Source organism: Piliocolobus tephrosceles, chromosome 1 (assembly GCF_002776525.5).
Source record: "Piliocolobus tephrosceles isolate RC106 chromosome 1, ASM277652v3, whole genome shotgun sequence".
Taxonomy (NCBI): domain Eukaryota; kingdom Metazoa; phylum Chordata; class Mammalia; order Primates; family Cercopithecidae; genus Piliocolobus; species Piliocolobus tephrosceles.
In genome coordinates this window covers 114,220,619-114,243,317 of record NC_045434.1, presented here as the reverse complement: position 1 = coordinate 114,243,317, position 22,699 = coordinate 114,220,619, and the positions used below count along the sequence as shown (strand labels likewise).

Here is a 22,699-nt window from a genome sequence, read left to right as displayed (position 1 = left end):
AATTCAATATCCTTTGAGTTGTGTGTTTCTTCCCCTTTAGTTAACATAAATAGGGGCATCAGCTTTACACTCTCAGAAAACCTTTGTTGCCCACCTTGTGAATCTTTTCTTTCTTTGCAATCTGTGAATAAACTGCCTTGCTTTGTCTTATTAAAGCCAGGCCAGCCATAGCCTTGGCCTTTAGACTACAGTATTTAAACTTTATAGGTAGATTTGACAAGCATAAAGATTTATAATCAGTCACATCATTAGCACAAAAGAATTGCCCGATTAAACAGGACAGAGACCAGCCTGAAATAGATCCTGATAGGCTAAAGGGATGTTCCAAAGATTTGCCTAGTTGGGGCCCGGGGTGTAAAAAGCAAGCCCAGCATGGAAATGAGTAACTCAGACATATATGAAGGGGCTAGTGCAGCAGTGACAGGTAGCAGGAACCCACGGAACAAAGGGTGGATGGGAACAAAGAACTCTAGATTAACCAACAGGCCTGCATGGAACAACAAATGAAAAACAATTAGAACCCTGGAAGATAAAACCAGATAAAGTGATCCAAGTGAGGCCACACAGCATACCAAGCAGCAGCGTATCCAGCGACAAGGAAAGTGTTTGTCCCTGCAGGGTCTTAGCTTCAGCCTCAGGCCAAGTTCCAATGGTAATGGGAGTGCAATAGGTGGAGAATCTGCCTTCCACCCTCCTGCACCTTTTTATGGGAAGTCCGTGAGATTCATTCATCACTCTGATACAAGAAGCTAAATCCAAGATACAGTTTTAGTTTAAGACTTTGAAGGTTTTAAATTTTAAACGTGATCCCTACCCCTAAACAAGCAGAGCTGAGATGCCCACCGGGAAGGGCAGGCCCCATGTCTCTCCATAGGCTTATGTGGCATTTGTCGCCAGGTCGGCCCAACCCCACACTCCCTCTCCTTCTCTGTCCTCTCTGTCTCCCTCTACTGCTCTTCTCACCACAATACAAGAAACAGAAGCGCAAAGTTTTGAAAACTGCTAGCAAAGGGACTTTTTTGAAACCAGTACTTGGAGGCGTTCATGAAAACCCAGGTTATTTCCAATTACAGTCTCAGGAATGATTGAATCCTTCCATGGCCTTAGAAATGCAGAAGTCACGTGAAAAATCATCATTGGAAAAGAAATCATTGAGAATCCCCTGTTAGGTACCAGAAAAAAAAAAAAAAAAAAAAAAAGATGCTTAGGATTCAAACATAAAATAGATATCTGAGGCTGTAAAGATGATAAAGGTGTCTACTACCTTTAAGGAATAGTGCTTGTACGTGGCCTGCTCTGTCATGCACCATACTGTTCTGTGTGGACAATGAGAGGAGGTGCAAGACAATGGCCTGCCCTCAGATTGCTTGTATTTTAGTTGAGGAGACAAGAAATGCACATGGAAAAAGAGTGTTTGTTGTAGATGTTGCAGAGTCAAATAAAGCTTACATTTCTATCTATGTCTATATCTTTATCTAGATCATCTGCCATAAGGCTTCAAAGGAAAGATAGTATCCAAAGGCTTAAACACTCACAGAAATAAATTTCCATGGTGGGGGTTGTCCATGAGCAAGACCTTAAAGAATGTGTGGAGAGTTTAGGGAAGGACATCTCTAGAACAGAGACACCTCTACAGGGGCAGGCATGTGGCAGTCTAGGGACCAGAAAGAGCATGGACATTGCTTTGCGAACAGAAAGACTTCAGCTCTGATCCTGCCTCTGCTGCTCAGCCGCCGGGCACTTACATAAGATCCACAGGTCTCCCATAAAATTGAAGTAATACTAATAACAATAAAACCTATCTGCCAGATTATTAGATATTTTCAATTAGATAACAGATATAAATGTTTCTGGTCTTTTAATTATAACTTGTTAATTTTAATTGTGCATGTATGCATATGTGTGTCAGGAAGGAGGTATGTATGTTTAAGACAGTGAGTATATGATCCAGGAGTAGACATTTTCTGTTGTGGAGTAAAAGCACATGATGGGGAGATTCTGAACACATTGTGGGAGGTCCTGACTACAGTGTTTGCAGTTAGCAGTGGGGATCCACGGAAGATTGTGAGAGAGAGAATGAGTGAGAAGTATTGTGTCAACACTTTGTGAGGAAGCCCCATCTGGCTGTAGCATGTCTGTGCAATTTAATTTACGGGATATAGAATAGACACAGTTGAGAAGCTATTTTAGAAGTAAAGAGGAAGCAATGGATATGGAATATGTCATTTTTATCTATGAAATTCATTTATTCATTCACTCAAAATACTCATATTCACTGAGTACAGTTTGTTATCAAGCGCTGTTCTAGGCATTGCACACACAGCAATGAAGAAAGCAGTCAAAATTCTTATCTTCATGGAACTTTTATTCTAGAATAACTCCCTATTCAAATAAAAGTACATATCTTCAGAAAATAGAGTAAGAAATGTCGAAGAAAGTGAAATGTGTTAGGACAAGATATTTTAAAGTACGTCATGTGATTACTCTTTAACGAGTCCACCCAAGTCTTTTTTCATCACTGCTTAATCTAACCTGGGTATGTCTTAGTCTGCTTCAAAGAGAAGCTCTAACATCTTTTCCCTGTCTTTTAAATACCATGCATAGCCTCCCAATTGTATCCAAACCAATTCATAATTTTTTTTCTTTCTGCTGCTGGATCTGAAAGTCCCTGAAGGCACAGCTTCCACACATTTTTTGCCAGACTCTGATTTTGGTTTAAGTAGCTCACCTCTCTCCTGAGACACAACAGCCTTGCTCTTCTCAGAAAAGCTGCAAAATACCCTCCTACATGCCTGTAATGACTTCATTTCCCACTTTTTCAGGTCCACTAAGCAGATCTGTTCTCACCCAAATACCTTTTTCTTAACCAATTAAGAAAGGATTTCTTTGGATATTAGGAAAGAACTCAGCACATCCCTTTCTGCCTCATGTTTGAAGCTTGGTTTTAGTAAAAGTTTTACTGCACAGAATTACTTAATGTTACCCATGAGCTTGTCTGACACCGCTGTCTTTACCTAAACGTTTTTTTTCTTTTAATAAGGGCTCTTGTTTATTTTTCTCATCATTAAAAAAAATGAACAAATAGATCTTTTCAACAGGTAAGCAGCTATTGATTCATCCAAGAAATTGTAGAAGTGAAAGATGATTTTTTTTTCAATTGACAAGTATTCATTAAGCTAGAACTTGCTAATGATAAAAGTGAACTAGAAGACACAGGAATATGCACTATGTGAAACTTCATTACCTAATGAGACATAAAAAGTATGAACCTATATTAACAGTTACCATTTCTGTGACTCTGACGGTCTGTCTTTTATTGTAGGACTTTGAGCAGTGCCTGGCACTTACAAAGCACTTAATAATAATCATTGAGTTGAATGACCTCTCATGTTCACAACAGCCTTGTGAAGCGGCCTCTTTTACAGATGAAGAAATAGAGGCTCAGAAATCCAGATTGCAGAGCCATGCGTGGTAATCTCAGTATTCAAATCCAGACTTTTGGACACCACCACAGTAAATGATTAAGTACTAAATGTTGGGGTTCAAATGTTGAGTGTCTCAGGAATTTGTAAGTGGAAAAGACGATGTGAGTTACAATAGTCAGCATCAACTTCATGGAAAAGGTATGCTTAGGACTTGTCTATAATCTTAACCTCTTTGTCCTTTCTTAGCCTTGCTAATGTATTTTAGGAAATTTAAATGTTTGGTCTCCAGTGCAGTAGCAAATATATTTTTGAAAATTAGCAGTCATTTTTATTTGGAATCAGGCATCCCTAAATGACTCCTGTCATCATTTTGCACCTTCTCGTGATTCCATAATGTTGTTTTCCTCACCTTGAATTTATTGACACCAATTCATTTTGCCTTGACATTGGCATTAACAGGAAAATGGCTTTGTTTCATCCTGACATTATAAAATCACCTCCCAAGACTTGGTTTGACATTGTCAGGGGGTGGTTATGGTGACAGCAATGCCACAGCAGACAAGAGTGAATTACAGTGATTCCCTAGAAAAAAAAAATCATTAAGAAAAGTTACTGCTGTGTGATTTCAGTAGCTATTTTTCATACTTAAATATCCCTGCTGTTTAAAAATCCTAAGAGGGCTTAGACCATATTTAGAACACTCCTGCCAAGTATATATAGGAAAAATTAAGTCTCTAAGGAGACATTTGGCTATAGCTTGACAAACAGGAACCTCAAATTATATTTTAGCTTTACAAAGTGCTCAAAGGCATTGAAATTCTGCCTTTAAAAAAACGCGTATTTGAATTAATGACACAATTATCTCCTTTCAGCTGCAGATACTTGCATTTCTTAATGCTGGGATATCAAAGTCCTGTAGTATTTTCCTGCCTCCTAGCCAGAATGTAGAATGTTTTAAAAATTTGTCTTTAGCACTGTATGGGGTTGGAAAGATTGTCTTTCATAATTCCAACATCATTTCAAAGAACACCAAATCCTTTTACTTGAATTCTTCTATGTTCCCATAATGGTCTCTCACCTCTGCTGTACTCCCACAAAGAACAGCTCCATGTGGATTTTCCTTTACCGTATGTTCCAGAGTTAACTAATCACCTTCACAATTAAAAAAAAAAAAAAGTCAATGAGATCCTTCAGGTCCTCAGGGCCATGTTGTTTTCACCTTTATATTACTAGCAATGCCCAGATTATAATGAGAGCTAATACATTTTGCTTAACAAAAAATGAAAGGAAGACCGGGCGCGATGGCTCATGCCTGTAATCCCAGCACTTTGGGAGGCCAAGGCAGGCGGATCATGAGGTCAGGAGTTCAAGACCAGCCTGACCAACACGGTGAAACCCTGTCTCTACTAAAACTACAAAAATTAGCTGGGCGTGGTGGTGTGCGCCTGTAATCCCAGCTACTCAGGAGGCTGAAGCAGGAGAATGGCTTGAATCTCGGGAGGCAGAGGATGCAGTGAGCCGATATCATGCCACTGCACTCCAGCCTTGGCGACAGGATCAAAACGCCATCTCAAAAAAAAAAGAAAGAAAGAAAGAAAGAAATGAAAGGAATGTTCCTGATCTCTTATTTCAAAACTCCAGTCACCCTTGCTGCTTCTCCTCTCTTCCATCCTTTCCCCAGGTGTATATTGTATCGTGAAGAATGACTTAATACAAGTCATCATTCTCTTCCTGTTAATGTTTCCATTATAAAATCATGTGTATGGGAACCTTTGACAATCATAGTATCCAACCTGAGTTGGCATGTCGAAGCTTCTCAGCAAGTTTTCCATGTGTTCCTAGTTAGCTTCCTCTCCCATTCCCTGCCAAATACTTCACCTCTCCCTTCAAGATCCACCCTGCCTCTGCCTCCTCATGCTCAGCAGAGAGCCTTATCTTCTACTTCCCAGAAACTAAAATGGAAGCCGGCAAGGAAAAATCCCTTCCACTTCCTCCTCTCCAACCTGTAAGCTTTCTATCTATTTTCCCATTTAGCTAGCTAGCTACTAAGAATAGGTAGACATCCACCATTCAGAAACAGGCAGACAACAAAATTTAATGTATTTTATTTTATCTTATTTTATTGTATTGTATTTTTTGAGTCGGAGTCTCACTCTGTCTCCCAGGCTGGAGTGCATTGGCACAATGTTGGCTCATTGCAACCTCCATCTCCCAGGTTCAAGCGATTCTGCTGCTTCAGCCTCCCAGGTAACCTCCGTATCCCAGGTTCAAGCAATTCTCCTGCTCCAGCCTCCCAAGTAGCTGAGACTACAGGCATGCACCACCATGCCCAGCTAATTTTTTGGTACTTTTAATAGAGCCAGAGTTCGACCATGTTGGCTGGTCTTGACTCCTGAGCTCAAGTGACCCTCCTGCCTTGGCCTCTCAAAGTGCTGGGATTGCAGGCATGAGCCACCACTCCTGGCCTATTTGTTTATTATTTATTTAGCATCTATTCCATGCCTGAATACTAATGACATAACAACAATAAACAGGTAAAAGACATAGTGCAGGTACATACAAGGGCAGCAGGCTAGAGTGCTTCACAAACTCAAGTTACATGAAATAGTTTTGTTTTTTTTTTTAGTTTAAATTCAACTTTGATCCCCTCTACTAGAAAAGTGGTGAGATATTCAGCCAATTGTCACTGTGGCTCAATCTACAAATGTAAAAATGCCCACTCATTTAGCACCGGTCTCTACTAATTACCAACAAGATGGCCATCCAGTGGGCTGGAGATCCCTTTAGCTCAGGAAGCTCTGATGGTTCCACTCACATCTGAGGCTGTGGAGTCATTGGCAAGCCAAGGAATCAGGTCTAAGACCCCTTCAGGGTTATGGGATTGTGTAGAAATGCATGCCTTTTCTGAGATAATCGGCAGTTCTACTAGAAATATGTATTAGTAACACAAATACTGAAATTTGATAAAATGTAATTACATGATTCTTTTCTTAACTGAATTACCTTTATTATCTCAGTAAAAGACACGTATTTCTCAAAAAAACAGCAATTTATTTTATTAACTTTTTAATATCACCAAAGGACTATATTCTAGGCAATTTGGAAAGAGTGAAACGTATAAAGATGAAAACCTACCAGCCATAAATAAACACTGTTCACATTTTGGTACAACTGATTCTAGTATTTTTGCTAAGGTTTATATTACACAGGTACATGTAGAGTTACGTGTCTGTACTTAGGGAGATTATACTGGATAAACATTTTGTATCTGCCTTTCATCCTGACACAATGTCATGTACTTTGAAATGATGACTTTTACCCTGATATGTATTGCCATTGTGTGTGAATATGCCTCCCTATGAATTCCATCTTTCACCTTCAGCTAAGAGTAGAGGTTGCAACTCTTATTAAACTAGACAAGTGCATTTTCTGATACCTGATGAGAAAGTCTGTGACTTCTCAGCACCATTTTCATGAGAACCTTGCCTGTGTCTGTGTCTGAAGGTGTCGACCTAAATAGGATTTCAATACATCATTAACGATCACTTTGGGAGAGGTGCCCAGCCTTCAGCTTGTAGGATTCTCAGTGAATTCATTCTTTCTCAATATCAGCAAAGGCTTTTTTCAGGTTGCAAACACCAAAAATTTTAGGGATGTTTGGGCAGGGCCTTCTGCTCCTGCATCAGAGTCACCTGTCACCTCTTTCATGCTAGCCAAGATACTATGGACTGCAGAATGGTCTCCTTCTAAATGAGTGAGGCTCTTTAATGGTGTTTTAAGCAGTTTTTTCTATGGTTTGGCAAGAGAAAGTGTCACTCTCATAACAGAGGCTTTAGTATTAGATGAGTAAGAATAGAATGGCTACTCACTAAGGTCAGAACTTGCTGTACTTGATTACCTACATGTGTCCAACCACCCAGCCAACAGCTTCCACATTGTTCCCTACAGCCAGTTCAGCTCTGCCCCTTGGCTTCATTATGCTGAAACCAAGTACAGTGGATGCTGTCACACAGGGTCATGCCACCGAAGTACCACTGTCTTCAGATGGATACAGACAAACTTGAATGTAAATTAAAAGCAGGAAAGCAAGGGTGTCTTCACGTGATGGCTACCAGGTTTCAGTCTGTTGTTTGCATCTGTACCTCCCCTGGCCCCCTACACCATTAACATTGCAAAAGACAAAAGGTGGGCTATGGAGCAGTGGATGCAGGTTGATGGTCTGCAGCTCAGCCCCTCCCTGCTACTCTGGAAACACACCTTATTTATGTGCTCTGATTGATACAGGAGAATGCACATTGAATGAGAATATAAAAGTCATCTTTGAGAAAATGGGCACTGCCACTCTAAGGTGACCTTGCAAGGCTTTGTAGAATATGCAATAGTTGAATACAAATATTTGAGAATTGCATGTTTTGACCTCAAGATTCATACCAGCAGAAGACATGCACAGATGCTGTCTTTGAGGAAGGACATTTGCTTCCTTTTACACTTCAAGTAGCTTGAATTGAATAGGTAGTGTTTAATTCGTTATTCTGGCAGAGATAGGAATTAGCACCTCATTCTTCCATCCTGAGCTTCTAGCACTGGGTGGATTGAGGAAGAAATTGAACTTTAACAAAGTATACCTAGGTTGTGTTTTATATTTTTTAGAGCACCTCCACATAATTCATCTTGAGGCTACCAACAACTATTAGGTGGGTAAATAGGACAAGTGTTATTATCTCGCTTGTGAAGTGAAGAAAGGTACAAAGAGGTTAAGTGATTTCCCCAAGTTCACCCAGCCCATTAACTACAGAGATGAGACTTGAATCACAAGATCTGAGCCTAATTCTCTTTATACCACCTCATGCTTTTAGTGCATATGAGGGAAAAAAACCTATCCCTGTTCCATGGGGCAGCAGATAAGACTGAACCAAAACAGATCAAACAGAAACAGTCACCTAAGTCATCACCAAGAACTCTATTACACAAGGCCAACCGTCATCATATATTTGGTCAAAAAGAGGAGGGATTCCTAACACTTTGCCTTCAAAATGACAGGCTTTCCATTAAAAATATTAATGCAAATCATGAAACTTGAGAAAATTTTAGAAATACCAACATCAAACCTATAACCTGTAGCCTAACTTTATAGCTGCAACTAGAATACAAGCCCCTCATGTGCAGCTCCATTGTGGGTCTAGCTTACCACGATACATCCACCATCTAGAGCAGTGCCTGGGTGGATGTTGGACAAATGTATGAATGAATGTCACTAAGTAGTTGCATAATATGTCCAAGGCCTTGTCATAAATGGGTGACTAGTCAGACCTAGATCTCAGGTTTTCCAGTTTTATGACTCTTAGCCAATGTGTTTTCCCTTTGCACCATACTAGCCCTCATGGCCAGACCAGACCATAAGTGAGCGGAAAAAAATGTAGTGAGGTGAGGGTGGAATGCAGTTAGTGAACCTAGAATTCCAACCACCAGAACAAAAAGTGGTAACAGTCTATAAAGTTTCTTCCACACCCAGGAGCTAACCTGTAGGTTCAGTTTTCCATCTCACATATCACAACGTAGCAAAACAACTGCAAAAGCTGTATAAATGGGTCATAATCGCAGCTCTTCAACTCCCTGCCACACAGTCTCGAATGCCTAAATCAGACCTGAATGTAGCACACATACCTTTGTTATTAGCCTGTTTGGTGGAGGTTATTCACTCTTTGATGTTTCTTTGAAAAGGATGGGAACAATTTGGAACATCTTTCTCTCAGCAATCCTGGGCTTCTTTGAGGTGGTAAAGGTAGAGGTCACTTTATTAATACAACCATCAAGAAAAGCTGTCATGGTAACACATTGCATCAATTCCTTGAAGTGCAGGAGACAAAGCCAAAAAGAGAAACTTTCAAGTCTATAAATACAGGCCCAGCATTGCTCAAGCATAGCAGCTCACTGACAGCGTGAACCTAAATGTATAACGTTGAACAAAACCCAAACAGAGAAAAGAAAACTTCCCTTTGGTAGTGTAATGGATCACCATGACCTTATGGGAATAAGTGACCCTTCAGCTCATAAACGATAAAAGAATAGAACAAGTGGTAACACCAAGTCCTGGCTAATACCCTCTCACCATAAGGAGTCATCTGTGGTCAGTTTTTCCATACCTTCCAGAAAGAACTCATAGAGGGTAAAGGAATCAAGGTCTCGTAAGTCACATTTGACAGTAGATTGCAGTTGGAGAAGAGGAAATGTATGTGACAATCAAGAAACTCGCCAAAAAAAAAATGAAAGAATTAAATAATTTAGCTATATCCCTGTGTCGCTCTTCATCCAAGATGGTGCAAGAAACATAAATAGAAGTAAGAGAGGAAGAAATACTGCTTGATCTATTCTTTCACTGTGGAAATTCTAACTGTTTTTGTAAATTCATGGCAATTGTGAGAGTTTATTTATCTACCTTGTGGCTTGCTTACTAAAGCTATGATCAGAACTGTTACAACACCTCACTGACTTCAGCTTTTCCACCAGGATTCTACACTTCATCTTTTTGCCACATAACTCTCTTTGAACCTAACATTAATACTCTAACTTCATCTGTCAAATTCCACAAATTATCTTGGTTGCTCTATTTGAAATCATTCCTAATATCAAAACATCAGGAGATTATATTATGTGACATTGGATACTCCATAAATGGATTATATTTATCAACACTAAAAGGAATCCTTTAGAATATAGTCAAGCTATTACCAAAGCGGTATTAGCTGTTCTGGCATCTAAGGCTCATATTTTACCATAACAAAAAGAATTCTGTCTAGCAAATAACTATTTGCATCCAGTACTGGATCAAGTGTTGTATAAGGGATTTTAAAATGAACCTTTCTGTTTACTGACATAGGACACTCTTAAACTGTCAATAACAATAAAGAGAGAGTTGAGACATGCTTAAAATGAATACACCCACAGAATAACTTTAGAGTTTTCAGTCTGAGGCAAACCCACAGAGCAGGGCACCAAGTAAAGAGAGTGATCCCTGAATGATGCCTGTTGGGTAGAAATTTTCACTTGGATCTTTAATTTGCAACTCTATGCAGGATTATATGAGATAATGCCAGGATTGTAAATGGGTGTTTATCCTCATGCCAGTACTATCAACTCATGGTAGGTGCCTGGAACCTTGTGTTGAGAAGCATTTGAAGTTCAGGGCACGAGAGTCCCATGATGAACTAGTTATACTTCTGACTTACTCCATCTTATGCCCTATAACAGAATACCACAGACTGGGTAATTTATAGTGAATAGAAATTTTTATTGACTCACAATTCTGGATGCTGACATGTCCAAGATCAAGGGGCTCACATCTTGTGAGGGCCTTCTTGTTGCCCCATAACATGGCAGAAGGCATTTTGTGACTGAAGGGCGGAGAGAGAAAGAGAAGAAGAAAGAGTCAGCCCACCCCATGATAACAAACCCTCTCCCAAAATAACAGCATTAGTCCATTCATGAAGGTGGAGCCCTTATGACCTAAACACTTCTTAAAGGCCCCACTTCTTAATACTGTTAGAGTGGCAAGTAAATTTCAACATGAGTTTTAGAGAGAACACATGTTCAAACCATAGCAGTCTCCTATGTACAGGGGAAGAGGAAAGGACAGTATAAATGCAGGCATATTTGCCATTTTCAGCCTAGACATTGGCATTTCTGGTCTATTTTCTGCATGAGCTGATTTGTACTTGGAGCTCCACCAAAATGTGGTAAAGCCCTAGAATGAGTAACAATTGATGCTATCAACAAAGACCTCTGCCTAGTCATAGTGTGATATGAAGCAGAGCACTTAGTCAATACAGCTGCAAATCTACTGAGTATCTATAGAAGAGTTACTTCATGTCTCCCTGGTAAGTAGGAAAGTCGGCTATGTCTTGAGGAGCATGGAATGTGGCACTGTGCAACATTATTTACTACATTTCTCCTGATTGCTCTTTTCTACGTGAAGAGCAGTAATCTGTAAATCAGGAGACCTAGATTCTAGCCCCAGTTCTACTCTCAATTGCTTACCTACAGCTTTCTTAGTTACAGCTCATCTACATGGTTTCTAAGGTTTCCTGCAAACTCTGATTTGACTGCTTCTATGAAAGCAAATTACATGACAGGGGTGCTTTTGGTTCCTCTCATCCTTTCATTGTGAACAGTACTAAAGGATCTGTCTTAGATCCCAATCTCCTGCATTTACTCCCTGAAGAAGATAATCCGCTCTTATATTTCCAATTCAAGTACTTAGAGTCACCTCTAATTCTCACAGCTCAGCACGTGAAAACTTACTATCTTCCTGATCTAGAAATGATGAAGTTTCTTTATTCTACTTTCCCCAAAATATATCAGGGACAACTGCCCATCTTCATTGCTATGACTGATGCCCTGACCCAGGCCTTGTCATTTTATCTTTTACATTAATTGAGAAGTAATTCTTTATTGTAGGGGGTTGTTCTGTATACTGCAGGATGTTAGCAACATTCCTGGCCTCGCTATACACACCAGTGGCCAGTAGTGTGCCCTCCCTACCCACTTGTAACAACTAAAAAATGTCTCCAGATGTTGTCAAATAACCATGGGAGCAAAATCATCCAGTGTTGAGAACCACTACTTTAGACTGACATCCAAAGATATCCATTAAATGTTAATTCTTCAAAATTCTTCATTCCTTTTTCCAATTATTCAAGAACCCCTTATGACAGATTCAATGAAGAACATGCAATGTTTATTTTGCATATTTCATTTGCCCAACTCAAAGTGCCCTTCTTCTCATACTTTTCCAGTTTATCTATTCATAGATACAGTTATTCACATCAGGAAGATGTCTATGGTTAATTTCATACCTTCATAGGATCACTGCATTTTCTTGATATTGTTTTCTTCTCAGAATTCTTTATGCTCTTTCTCTTCCAGTGGCCTAAATGGTGATGTTCTTCAGTTTTCTATCTGCAGTCCTCATTTTTACTTGGTCTATATTATCCTAGGATGAGGTCTTCTACTCTTTTTGCTTCATCTTTTGCAACAATGATCACCACCACCCCAGCTCCAAATTTCTGTCTCCAGGATGACTTATCTCCTATTCCATTAAATAGTTTTCCAACTAATACAGAACAGCTACAGAAGAACCTAGACAGCTCTCAAAGTCAATAGATCCAAAAAACATTTATTTCTCTCCTAAGTAAACTCTTCCTCCTATCTTCTTTTCTCAATAAATTTCTTTGTTATGCATCTAACTACCCCAAACAGGAACCTTAGAATGTCTCTTATCCATTCGTATAAACTGTCTCCAAATCTTTTCCCTCCTTCCCTTCCCCATTGTTCTAACCTCGTCCAAGTCCCTTCTACTGAAGTATGGTCTGCTTCCCTCCAGTCTGCCCTTTTGCTGTTCTAGATTCACCTTCCTTTTCTCTTTTAAACACCACCCTCCTTCTCAGCCTTTGACTGCTTTCCATTCCTTATTACTAAACTCCACAATGTGTTCTGTGGCACTTTCACAATCAGGCCACATCTGCCTTTCCCTCTGCACATCCATCATTCCAGCTATCGGGAGAACCCACTCCTGATAATTCGCATAGGTTCTTTTCTATTTCCCCAAGTGTCAGCTGGTCTGGGAAATAAAGGGAAAGAGTACAAAAGAGAGAAATTTCAAAGCTGGGTGTCCGGGGGAGACATCATATGTCAGCAGGTTCCATGATGCCCCCCAAGTTGCAAAACCAGCAAGTTTTTATTAGTGATTTTCAAAAAAGGAGGGCATGTACAAATAGGGTGTGGGTCACAGAGATCACATGCTTCACAAGGTAGTAAAATATCACAAGGCAAATGGAGGCAGGGCGAGATCACAGGACGGAGACGAAATTAAAATTGCTAATGAAGTTTTGGGCATGCATTATCATTGATAACATCTTATCAGGAGACAGGGTTTGAGAGCAGACAACCGATGTGACCAAAATTTACTAGGCGAGAATTTCCTCATCCTAATAGGCCTGGGAGCGCTACAGGAGTTGGGGACTTATTTCATCCCTTATCTGCAACCATAAAAGACAGACGTTCCCAAAGCAGCCATTTCAGAGGCATCCCCTTAGGAACTCATTCTCTTTCTCAGGGATGTTCCTTGCTGAGAAAAAGAACTCAGTGATATTTCTCCTATTTGCTTTTGAAAGAAGAGAAATATGGCTCTGTTCTGCGCAGCCCACAGGCAGTCAGACTTTAAGGTTATCGCCCTTGTTCCCTGAAAATTGCTGTTACCCTGTTCTTAAGGTGCCCAGATTTCCTATTGTTCAAATACACATGCTCTACAAACAATTTGTGCAGTTAACGCAATCATCACAGGATCCTGAGGCGACATTCATCCTTAACTTACGAAGATGATGGGATTAAGAGATTAAAGTAAAGACAGGCATAGGAAATCACAATAGTATTGATTGGGGAAGTGATGTGTCCATGAAATCTTAACAATTTATGTTCAGAGATTGCAGTACAGACAGGCACAAAAAATTATAAAAGTATTAATTTGGGGAACTAATAAATGTCCATGAAATCTTCACAGTTTATGTTCTTCTGCCATGGCTTCAGCCAGTCCCTCCGTTCGAGGTCCCTGACTTCCCACAACATCCAGCCATACCAGTCCATGCATCCTTCACTAATGTGTCTTTCAGCTGGGCTTCAGGCAGAAAACTGAAACCATTTCTAGGTATTTCGACAGAGAGAATTTATTAAAACAAATGGTTTAAAAAGCATTTGAAATTTTAAAATGAGAACAGGATACTGAAGTAATTCCTGTGTTAAGTAAGCAGGAACCATCTATCACTCTGGGACTGAGGGATTATAGGAAAGAGGATGGAGTTATCAGAAAGTAAAAGTTTGGATAAAAGGGACCCCCACAGAGCTGAAACTTGCACCTTTAAGATGGGATAATGGCTGGCTGCTGCAGCTGCCTCTGAAATGCTGAATAGAACCTCCTGGGAGCTGAGGCTTAAACCTCTAGGGAAGGGATGCTTCCAGGCTGGTGTAGGAACCTCTAAGGGTGAGATGAAGCTGGTTATGAATAAAGCTTAACACTGGAACCACATGTTGCTGTTGGTGTGAAGGGCCATTGATGGGCAATACTGGTAGAAGCACCATCAAACAGCATCAAGGAAACAGGATCTTCCATGCCTCCTACCTTCTCTGCTCCCTCTAGTGCCCTCTGTTGGTGGGATCCAGCAGACAACTTGCAGAGTTCAACATCAGAAGGGTGGATTTAGAGATGAGAGACAATTGCTTAACAACCAATACAATACACTTTCACATCTCCTTGCCTTTACTCATGCAGTTTCCCTATTTATAATGGTCTTTCTACCAGTATCAGCCTGATGAATGCCTTTGTTCAAATACAATCTCTTTTTTATAATCTCCCTTAATCTTCCCAAAAGTAATTATTTATGGTATCATGTGAGTTTCCCTAGTAATTTGTAAAGACATTTTTTGTAGATTTTTTTTTATATTGTATCATAATGTGTGTTTGTGTGTTTGTTTATTTTCCATTTATTTTCTGCCAAACCATGTACTCCTTTAGGGCAGTTAGTTACAACCATAAAATATAGCAGGGTGCCTGGCATACAACAGATATTGGTTAAGCTGGATGGAATTAATAAGGGCATTTTAATGAAATTAGTCTTAGATCATTTCTTGTAGATATTTTATCATCCCAGCCAGATTTAAACTCCATAAGAGCAGAAATCATGCTTTATATTTCTTTCATTTTCTCTGTGGGGTCTAGTACAAGGTTGAGCACACTGAAGAAGAGCTTAGTGATATTTGTTAACCACCTAGTTGTTTATTAACTACCACAATTTTGGTTCAAAATGACATGAAGATGGAGCATGAATTATGAATATCAGGTAAGATCCATAATTAGGTGTAGATGTGCTTCTAGCACGTGATTTCAACAGTTAGAGAGCACTGTATGTATGGTAAAGTTCTGTGTTTGTTGGAGGACTAGCACAATCAAGAGACCAAATGTAATACTTTTTTTTTTTTTATTATACTTTAAGTTCTAGGGTACATGTGCATAACGTGCAGGTTTGTTACATATGTATACTTGTGCCATGTTGGTAATACGTTTTATAGTGAATTATAAATAATGAAATATATTATAGGTTTTATTTTTCTCTATTTATCTCCTACAGAAAATATATCCTGCCAATCCATGAGATTACTAATTCTGGGCTATATTTGTTCCTAGGGTATTTATTAAATTTCTCACAACTATCAAAATCAACTGGTAATTATTTAAACGTAGGAAAAATATTGAATTTTAACTTAATCACCAGCTTCTTGAAAAAAGAAACTTCTGTTCAACAGCTGATTTATATTCACATCCAAGAAGAAGAAAAATAGCTTTTTTTTTCTAAAGGGGAGTGATATGTAATTAACTATTGATTTCTTCTCAATTATTCAAGGCAAGCAATTATCGATATTGATGGAACAGATATTTCCCTACCTCTAGTGCCCAAATGAAAGGAAATATCCCATTCAGCATTCTGCTGCCTGGAACAAGAAATGCTGAGGATCTTTAACTTTAGATGAAAACAGTTATCTGGATCTGTTTATTCCATGTTGCCCCAATTAAACATATTTCTTCAAGTGTAAGCAAAATAAAATCCTGAAAACCTACATATGCTTTCCAAATTAACTAAAGCCAAACACAAGGGCTTTTGTCAGTTTTGACCATGAGGCTAACCACTCTACACTTGTGGGCTTTGCTTCACAGCTATAGATATTGACATTTTTAACCATGACTCATAAAATAATGTGGTTCTAATATTATGATTTCTAAGCCACTCAATAAGAGGTAGCTTATATAATCATTAGAAACCATGGAACACTGCGTTGCATATCAATATTTGGAGCCTGAAGGATTTAGTAGGCCTTAATAGTCACTTCTGACATTTACAGATAGCAAGAGTGGATACATTTGAAAATTATTCCAATACACTATGCAACTGTGTTAGAGGTCACTAAGGAAGTGTTGAGGAAAGCAGTAAAACAGTGGACTATTTAGGGCACTCTGTTATTCACCATGTGAGTATCCACCACCATCTTTCCTAAGCTCATTTGCACACAAAGCACTGGCATGTTTGTGTGTAAGAAGCTTCTTTTGAAGCTGACATGACTGTTGAACATAATTAATGGACAAGGCAACATTCTCTAGAGAGTTACTACTTGGAGGGTAGAGTTGTTTTCCTTTAATACTTTGCACTTAATAGTAATATTAGGTATGTGTATATGAGTGTGTAGTGTGTTGTTGAACTCATGTGGCATCCCTGAGAAAACTTCACCATGACATTTTTTAAAAATGGAAAATGTTACAATTTATAAAATGTTACTTTTTCTGCTCTGTCCCCCACCTCTCATTCCAGAGGGGTTCTATATGTTAAGTGCTTAAGCAGCATATGTTGCTTGGGAAATGTTCTTGGCTCTTTTACTCTTTGTTGTTGTTTTAATTTCCCTGGGTTCTATTTAACATTCTGCTAAATCAGTGAAACAGTGATTGTCTAAAAGAATAGAAGACATGGAATTAATGAGGTTAGTCAGAATTTTGAAGAAATAAGAAATTATTAGAAGTGAAAGTTACATAACAGGGTCTGTGAATGAATTCTAGTCTCTGAAGTTGCTTGTCTTGATTTATTCAAACTGATTCTATTAATTGATGGACATAATGAAATTTTGGTAATCAGGGTTTCGCCACTGCATTTATTACTATTCCCAGAAATCAAGGTAACCTTGGGCTATACTTCCCATATTTACAAGGTGATAAAAATCCTTAATAGGCTGTCAGGGACAAATGTGACTGCTTTTCCTCACACTCCTCCCATGAAACAAGCTTTCTCTCTTCCCATCTGGCTGCTGCCTGCCTGGAGCATGCTACTTTCCCCATGTCCCCACCCCCCCATCCCCATGCCTCCCAGTGGGTTCTGTCTTCATGCATGCAGCGCTGGAATCACGCACCGAGAGAATGGCCCACCCCTTAGAGGTTTTTGGTCATTTTAACAATACTGCTTTGCATTTTAAATACCATTCATCTGGCTTCAAAGATCTGCACTCTTGCATCGGGCACTTGTCCTTTAAAAACCCAAGAGGTCACAACAGGTCCCAGTTCCATGAAGAAAAGATACTGCCAAACAAGGACTATTGCATTACTTTGTATTCTATAGCCTCAAACGGACAATTATAACTTCCAAGATTGCAGCAAAAAAATTACATGAAAAAGACTAATATGATAAAAACAAAGGCAGAAAACTACATTTGTTTGGAAATTGGAGTCACGGGCTTCGTTTGTGGAGGGGAGCGGGGAGCACAAAGATCGATAAAAATTTTTTTTTAGGCTGAAAACATGATGTACCAGATGAACTTAAATTGATTCTGCTTCTCCTCCCCGCGCCCACCCACCCCTACCTTCCCCCTCATTCTGCAGCGAATGTCTGCGACAACGAGCTCCTGCACTGCCAGAACGGAGGGACGTGCCACAACAACGTGCGCTGCCTGTGCCCGGCCGCATACACGGGCATCCTCTGCGAGAAGCTGCGGTGCGAGGAGGCTGGCAGCTGCGGCTCCGACTCTGGCCAGGGTGCGCCCCCGCACGGCTCCCCAGCACTGCTGCTGCTGACCACGCTGCTGGGAACCGCCAGCCCCCTGGTGTTCTAGTTGTCACCTCCAGCCACACCGGACGGGCCTGTGCCGTGGGAAAGCAGACACAACCCAAACATTTGCTACTAACATAGGAAACACACACATACAGACACCCCCACTCAGTGTACAAACTAAGAAGGCCTAACTGAACTAAGCCATATTTATCACCTGTGGACAGCACATCCGAGTCAAGACTGTTAATTTCTGACTCCAGAGGAGTTGGCAGCTGTTGATATTATCACTGCAAATCACATTGCCAGCTGCAGAGCATATTGTGGATTGCAAAGGCTGCGACAACCCCCAAACAGGAAAGACAAAAAACAAACAAATCAACCGACCTAAAAACATTGGCTACTCTAGCGTGGTGCGCCCTAGTACGACTCCGCCCAGTGTGTGGACCAACCAAATAGCATTCTTTGCTGTCAGGTGCATTGTGGGCATAAGGAAATCTGTTACAAGCTGCCATATTGGCCTGCTTCCATCCCTGAATCCCTTCCAACCTGTGCTTTAGTGAACGTTGCTCTGTAACCCTTGTTGGTTGAAAGATTTCTTTGTCCGATGTTAGTGATGCACATGTGTAACAGCCCCCTCCAAAAGCGCAAGCCAGTCATACCCCTGTATATCTTAGCAGCACTGAGTCCAGTGTGAGCACACACCCACTATACAAGAGTGGCTATAGGAAAAAAGAAAGTGTATCTATCCTTTTGTATTCAAATGAAGTTATTTTTCTTGAAATACTGTAATATGTAGATTTTTTGTATTATTGCCAATTTGTGTTACCAGACAATCTGTTAATGTATCTAATTCAAATCAGCAAAGACTGACATTTTATTTTGTCCTCTTTCGTTCTGTTTTGTTTCATTGTGCAGAGATTTCTCTGTAAGGGCAACGAACGTGCTGGCATCAAAGAATATCAGTTTACATATATAACAAGTGTAATAAGATTCCACCAAAGGACATTCTAAATGTTTTCTTGTTGCTTTAACACTGGAAGATTTAAAGAATAAAAATTCCTGCATAAACGATTTCAGGAATTTGTATTGCAATTTCTTAAGATGAAAGAAGCAGCCACCAAGCAGTTTCACACTCAGTTTACTGATTTCTGTGTGGACTGAATACATTCAGCTGACGAATTTAGTACCCAGGAAGACGGATTGATGTTCACTAGCTTGGACAACTTCTGCAAAATATGAGACTATTTCCACTTGGGAAAAATTACAACAGCAAAAAAAAAAAAAAAAAAAAAATCTAAGTGATTGCCAAGATTATGCCAAAGCCTGTTGGCAGAGTACTAAGAGACTTTTATTTTTAAGTCATGCTATTTTCACAGATTGATGGTGATCATGTGACTCTAGGGATGCTGATCTATGTATCTTTCCAAATACAGTGTTTACATGGAGTATCATAAGAGGCAACCTGGGGAACCAGGAAAGGAGCAGGGAAATTGAATGATTTGCAATTTGGCTTTGAATATATTCAAACTTAAGTATTTAGAGGAAATATCAAAATATAAAGCAGCAAGTAGACATAACTGCTGTTCCTGAGAATAAAGTTTGTTTTAAGTACTGCCCAAGGTGTAATAAATTCCTGTTTCTGCCTTTTATTAGGCCAATTACTGTGCAAGACAGCAAGGGGAGGCAGGTGGGGAAGAACCTTTGCAAAGTTTCAAAGAGGCTAAAACAGTGTGCATTTTGTTCCCAGTACACTGTTGTCCTACAGGTTACAAATGTGTTAACAGAAGCATCTCCTGGAATCAAAAACAATTATCAGCCCAAACCAGAATCTTAAGGACAACGAAATTCTGCATGACTTGGTAGAACAATAACCTATGATAATGTCAGGTCAGAAGCCTAGTTCCAGTCTGAATTCTTCACCCTGCTGCCACTCCTTGCTGAAACAGGGAAGGGGGGAGGAATGTCTCCTGATAAATAACCTGGGTAAAAACTAGATGAAGGAACAGCATGTCTTATTGGTTTTGTTCCCAGAAAAGCCAATTCAAAGAAGGCAATAAAAGGTAAACAGGTAATGCCTGTGCCGCCTGCCACCCCACGTCTAAGTCTATTGAATGTTTGTTATTCAAACCAACAGTCTCTTTTGATGTAAGAAATAAGGAAAGATGGAAATAAATTAGAGCTTAGGCTTAGTGCCAGAGTGGGCAACCAGAAATTGGAGATTTACATTGGAAGCATAAATAGAAAATTACATTTCAGGCTCACCAGAGAAACACAGGAAAATGCTGATAACATGGGGAGTTTGAGATTATTTATAATGAGGTGGATTTCTGATATTAAAATTGGAGTTTAAGTTGTCTTATACTTTATTAACACAAACCAAAGGCAGCCCATGTTATTTCTGGCAACGATGCACTTTACCGTTATCTGCTCATGGCTTTGTCGCAATGCTCAGGAATCAGACACTGCACACCTCAATAGTTGGGATTCCAAAAGCTAATTCTAAAATTTAATGAAGGCCTGATTTAAACTGATTCATCTGCATTTTATCTTTCTGAGGCTGTAAGAATCTAAATTGATGAGGAATATCTTTCCTTCAGTGTATTTAGATATAGTTTTCTGAATTTCCTGAAGCGATGTGATCTGCTTTTAATAAAAATTCACTTTTAGGTATACAGCAAATGGAAATGAAATGTTCTTTTTAAATCTGGATTCTCAAGTTCTTCTAAAGGAGCTACTCCTTTGAAGAAACCTCAACTCAGTGGATTTGATTCATCTGTTACTTGCCAGCATTCTTACAAAGCTGATTCCATCTACAATGTTACACCCTAAGAACAGGATTGGGGTGAAAAGTGGGTACTCAGTTGTTCATACATTTGAAGTCCTAATTCTTGTTATTTTTTCCCTTTGATAGATCCCTTAAAGTGGGTTAATATAGTCTTGCATATGAGTTAATCTATCAACTTTCCCACATGGAACTGATATAATTCCTTCTGTCAATACTATTGATGGGCATAACATTTCAAAAAAATGGGACAAAGGTTCAGCTATCCAGAAAGATTTGCTATTTATAGGAAGATAATGGACATGCCCTGCTGTGATGTAAGAGTTATTTATTTCTGACCCTGTACACAGCCTAGAGGAATAATTTAGTCCAGCAAAGAGGGGACCTTCCTTAGAGAGACCCATTCTGACTCTCCTCCAGGTTTCTCCCAGATATCAGGAACCTAGAGTTTCCTACTCAGATAATACACCCCACACACTTTTAGGCCAAATGTGGGCCCCCTCTAGGGGTTTAAACTCCTGAAGGCAGGCACCATCTTGAGTGCACAGGGAGCGGCAAAGGGTGCGTCTGTGTGGGTGGATTAGGACCTGGGGCCTGGAGTGTTCACCGTGGAATTTACACACAAAAAAGGAGAAACCACTTGCAGTTAAAACAAGAGTCCAGGGCTGAAAAATAAGGGGATGAGGGTAGGAAGGAGATAGACAAGGGCTACCATGAGGCTGGGGGCCAGTACAGAACACTGAACAGTCTAAGTTCTAAATCTATACCTGGGCTTCCAAGGGTTATGAAAGCATCATCTGTCAAAGTGGCAGGATGGAAGATAATTTAAGAGTCTGTTAGCTTTATGCATGACTTTTAAATACTTAGACATGTGGCATGGGGTCCTCCATTGGTACTTTTGCACAAGGTCCTGCAATATTTGGGGTCGATCTGCCTGAGGTGCCCTTGAGTCAGATCCCTAAGTTGGAGCAAACTGCTCACCAGGTAACACAAAGAAAGGTCCAGGTTGGAGGAAGGCATCTGCTCCACAGTTCAGCTGACCCTATAGTTTATGCTCTCCTCGCCTTCTCTTGGACCTGTGGTCTGACTGGAGTATAAGAAATTTTGGATGCATTGGGGGACAACTGTGAGGAAATCTTGACATTGAATGTTTTGTTCCATCTCCTTTATGCTCTACCATCAATAATCCAGTATGACTGGGATGTAAAGACCCAGCATTCTGAAATGGAATGCTCTGTACTATATGGGAAATGGGTTGTTATACTTTACCGGTTGTTAAACACTAAATAAAATACCTATTTAACAGACTCTCTGCTCACAGGATTGACCAAGATATGTGGGAACTACATTTTCTATATATTTGTTATGTGAAAACTCTGTAGGTATTTTTAATCTGGTACAACTCGGAGCTCAGCTTCCCAAATCTGAACTAGAATTCCTTACCTACTTTTCCTACTCCCATCCTTAATTGAGAAGGATGGCAATGTGGCAGTGGCTAAGCTGTATCGAAGAACAATATGAGCCACCAGATAAAACTCCAGGTTTTGGTTTTTGTTTTTTGTTTTTAAAGGAAGTCCAATTGGAAAGTTTTAATAATATAGAGGAATGAAAATACAGGTAAGGGACACTCTCAGGGTTTTGATTTAAGTATCTGGCCATGCACAAGTCTTTCTTTGCCTCAGGAAATAAGGACTACATTCTAATCAATTTTATTTCTAAGAAACATGAAATGTTCATCTGACATAAATATTGTCAGTTCTGACCATTTCCATATAGAATGATTTTACACTTTATGTTTTTTAACTAAAAGTAGCTTTCTCCTTTAGTTACCTAAAACAGATGCCAACAAATTCCCAGAA

General features: G+C 39.7%; 1 protein-coding gene across 11 annotated transcripts in view; it reads left to right on the top strand.

Moving 5' to 3' along the window:
* The window catches only part of NTNG1 (netrin G1), a 355,336-nt gene extending 333,189 nt beyond the window's left edge, over positions 1 to 22,147 (top strand). For all 11 annotated transcript variants that reach the window (XM_023197193.3, XM_023197195.3, XM_031936583.1 and 8 more), the window contains one exon: positions 17,890 to 22,147. In XM_023197193.3, coding sequence (XP_023052961.1) covers positions 17,890 to 18,119 — 230 coding nt within the window. In that variant the 3' untranslated portion in view covers positions 18,120 to 22,147. The remainder of the gene's footprint in view (positions 1 to 17,889) is intronic.
* The last annotated feature ends 552 nt before the right edge of the window (positions 22,148 to 22,699 follow it).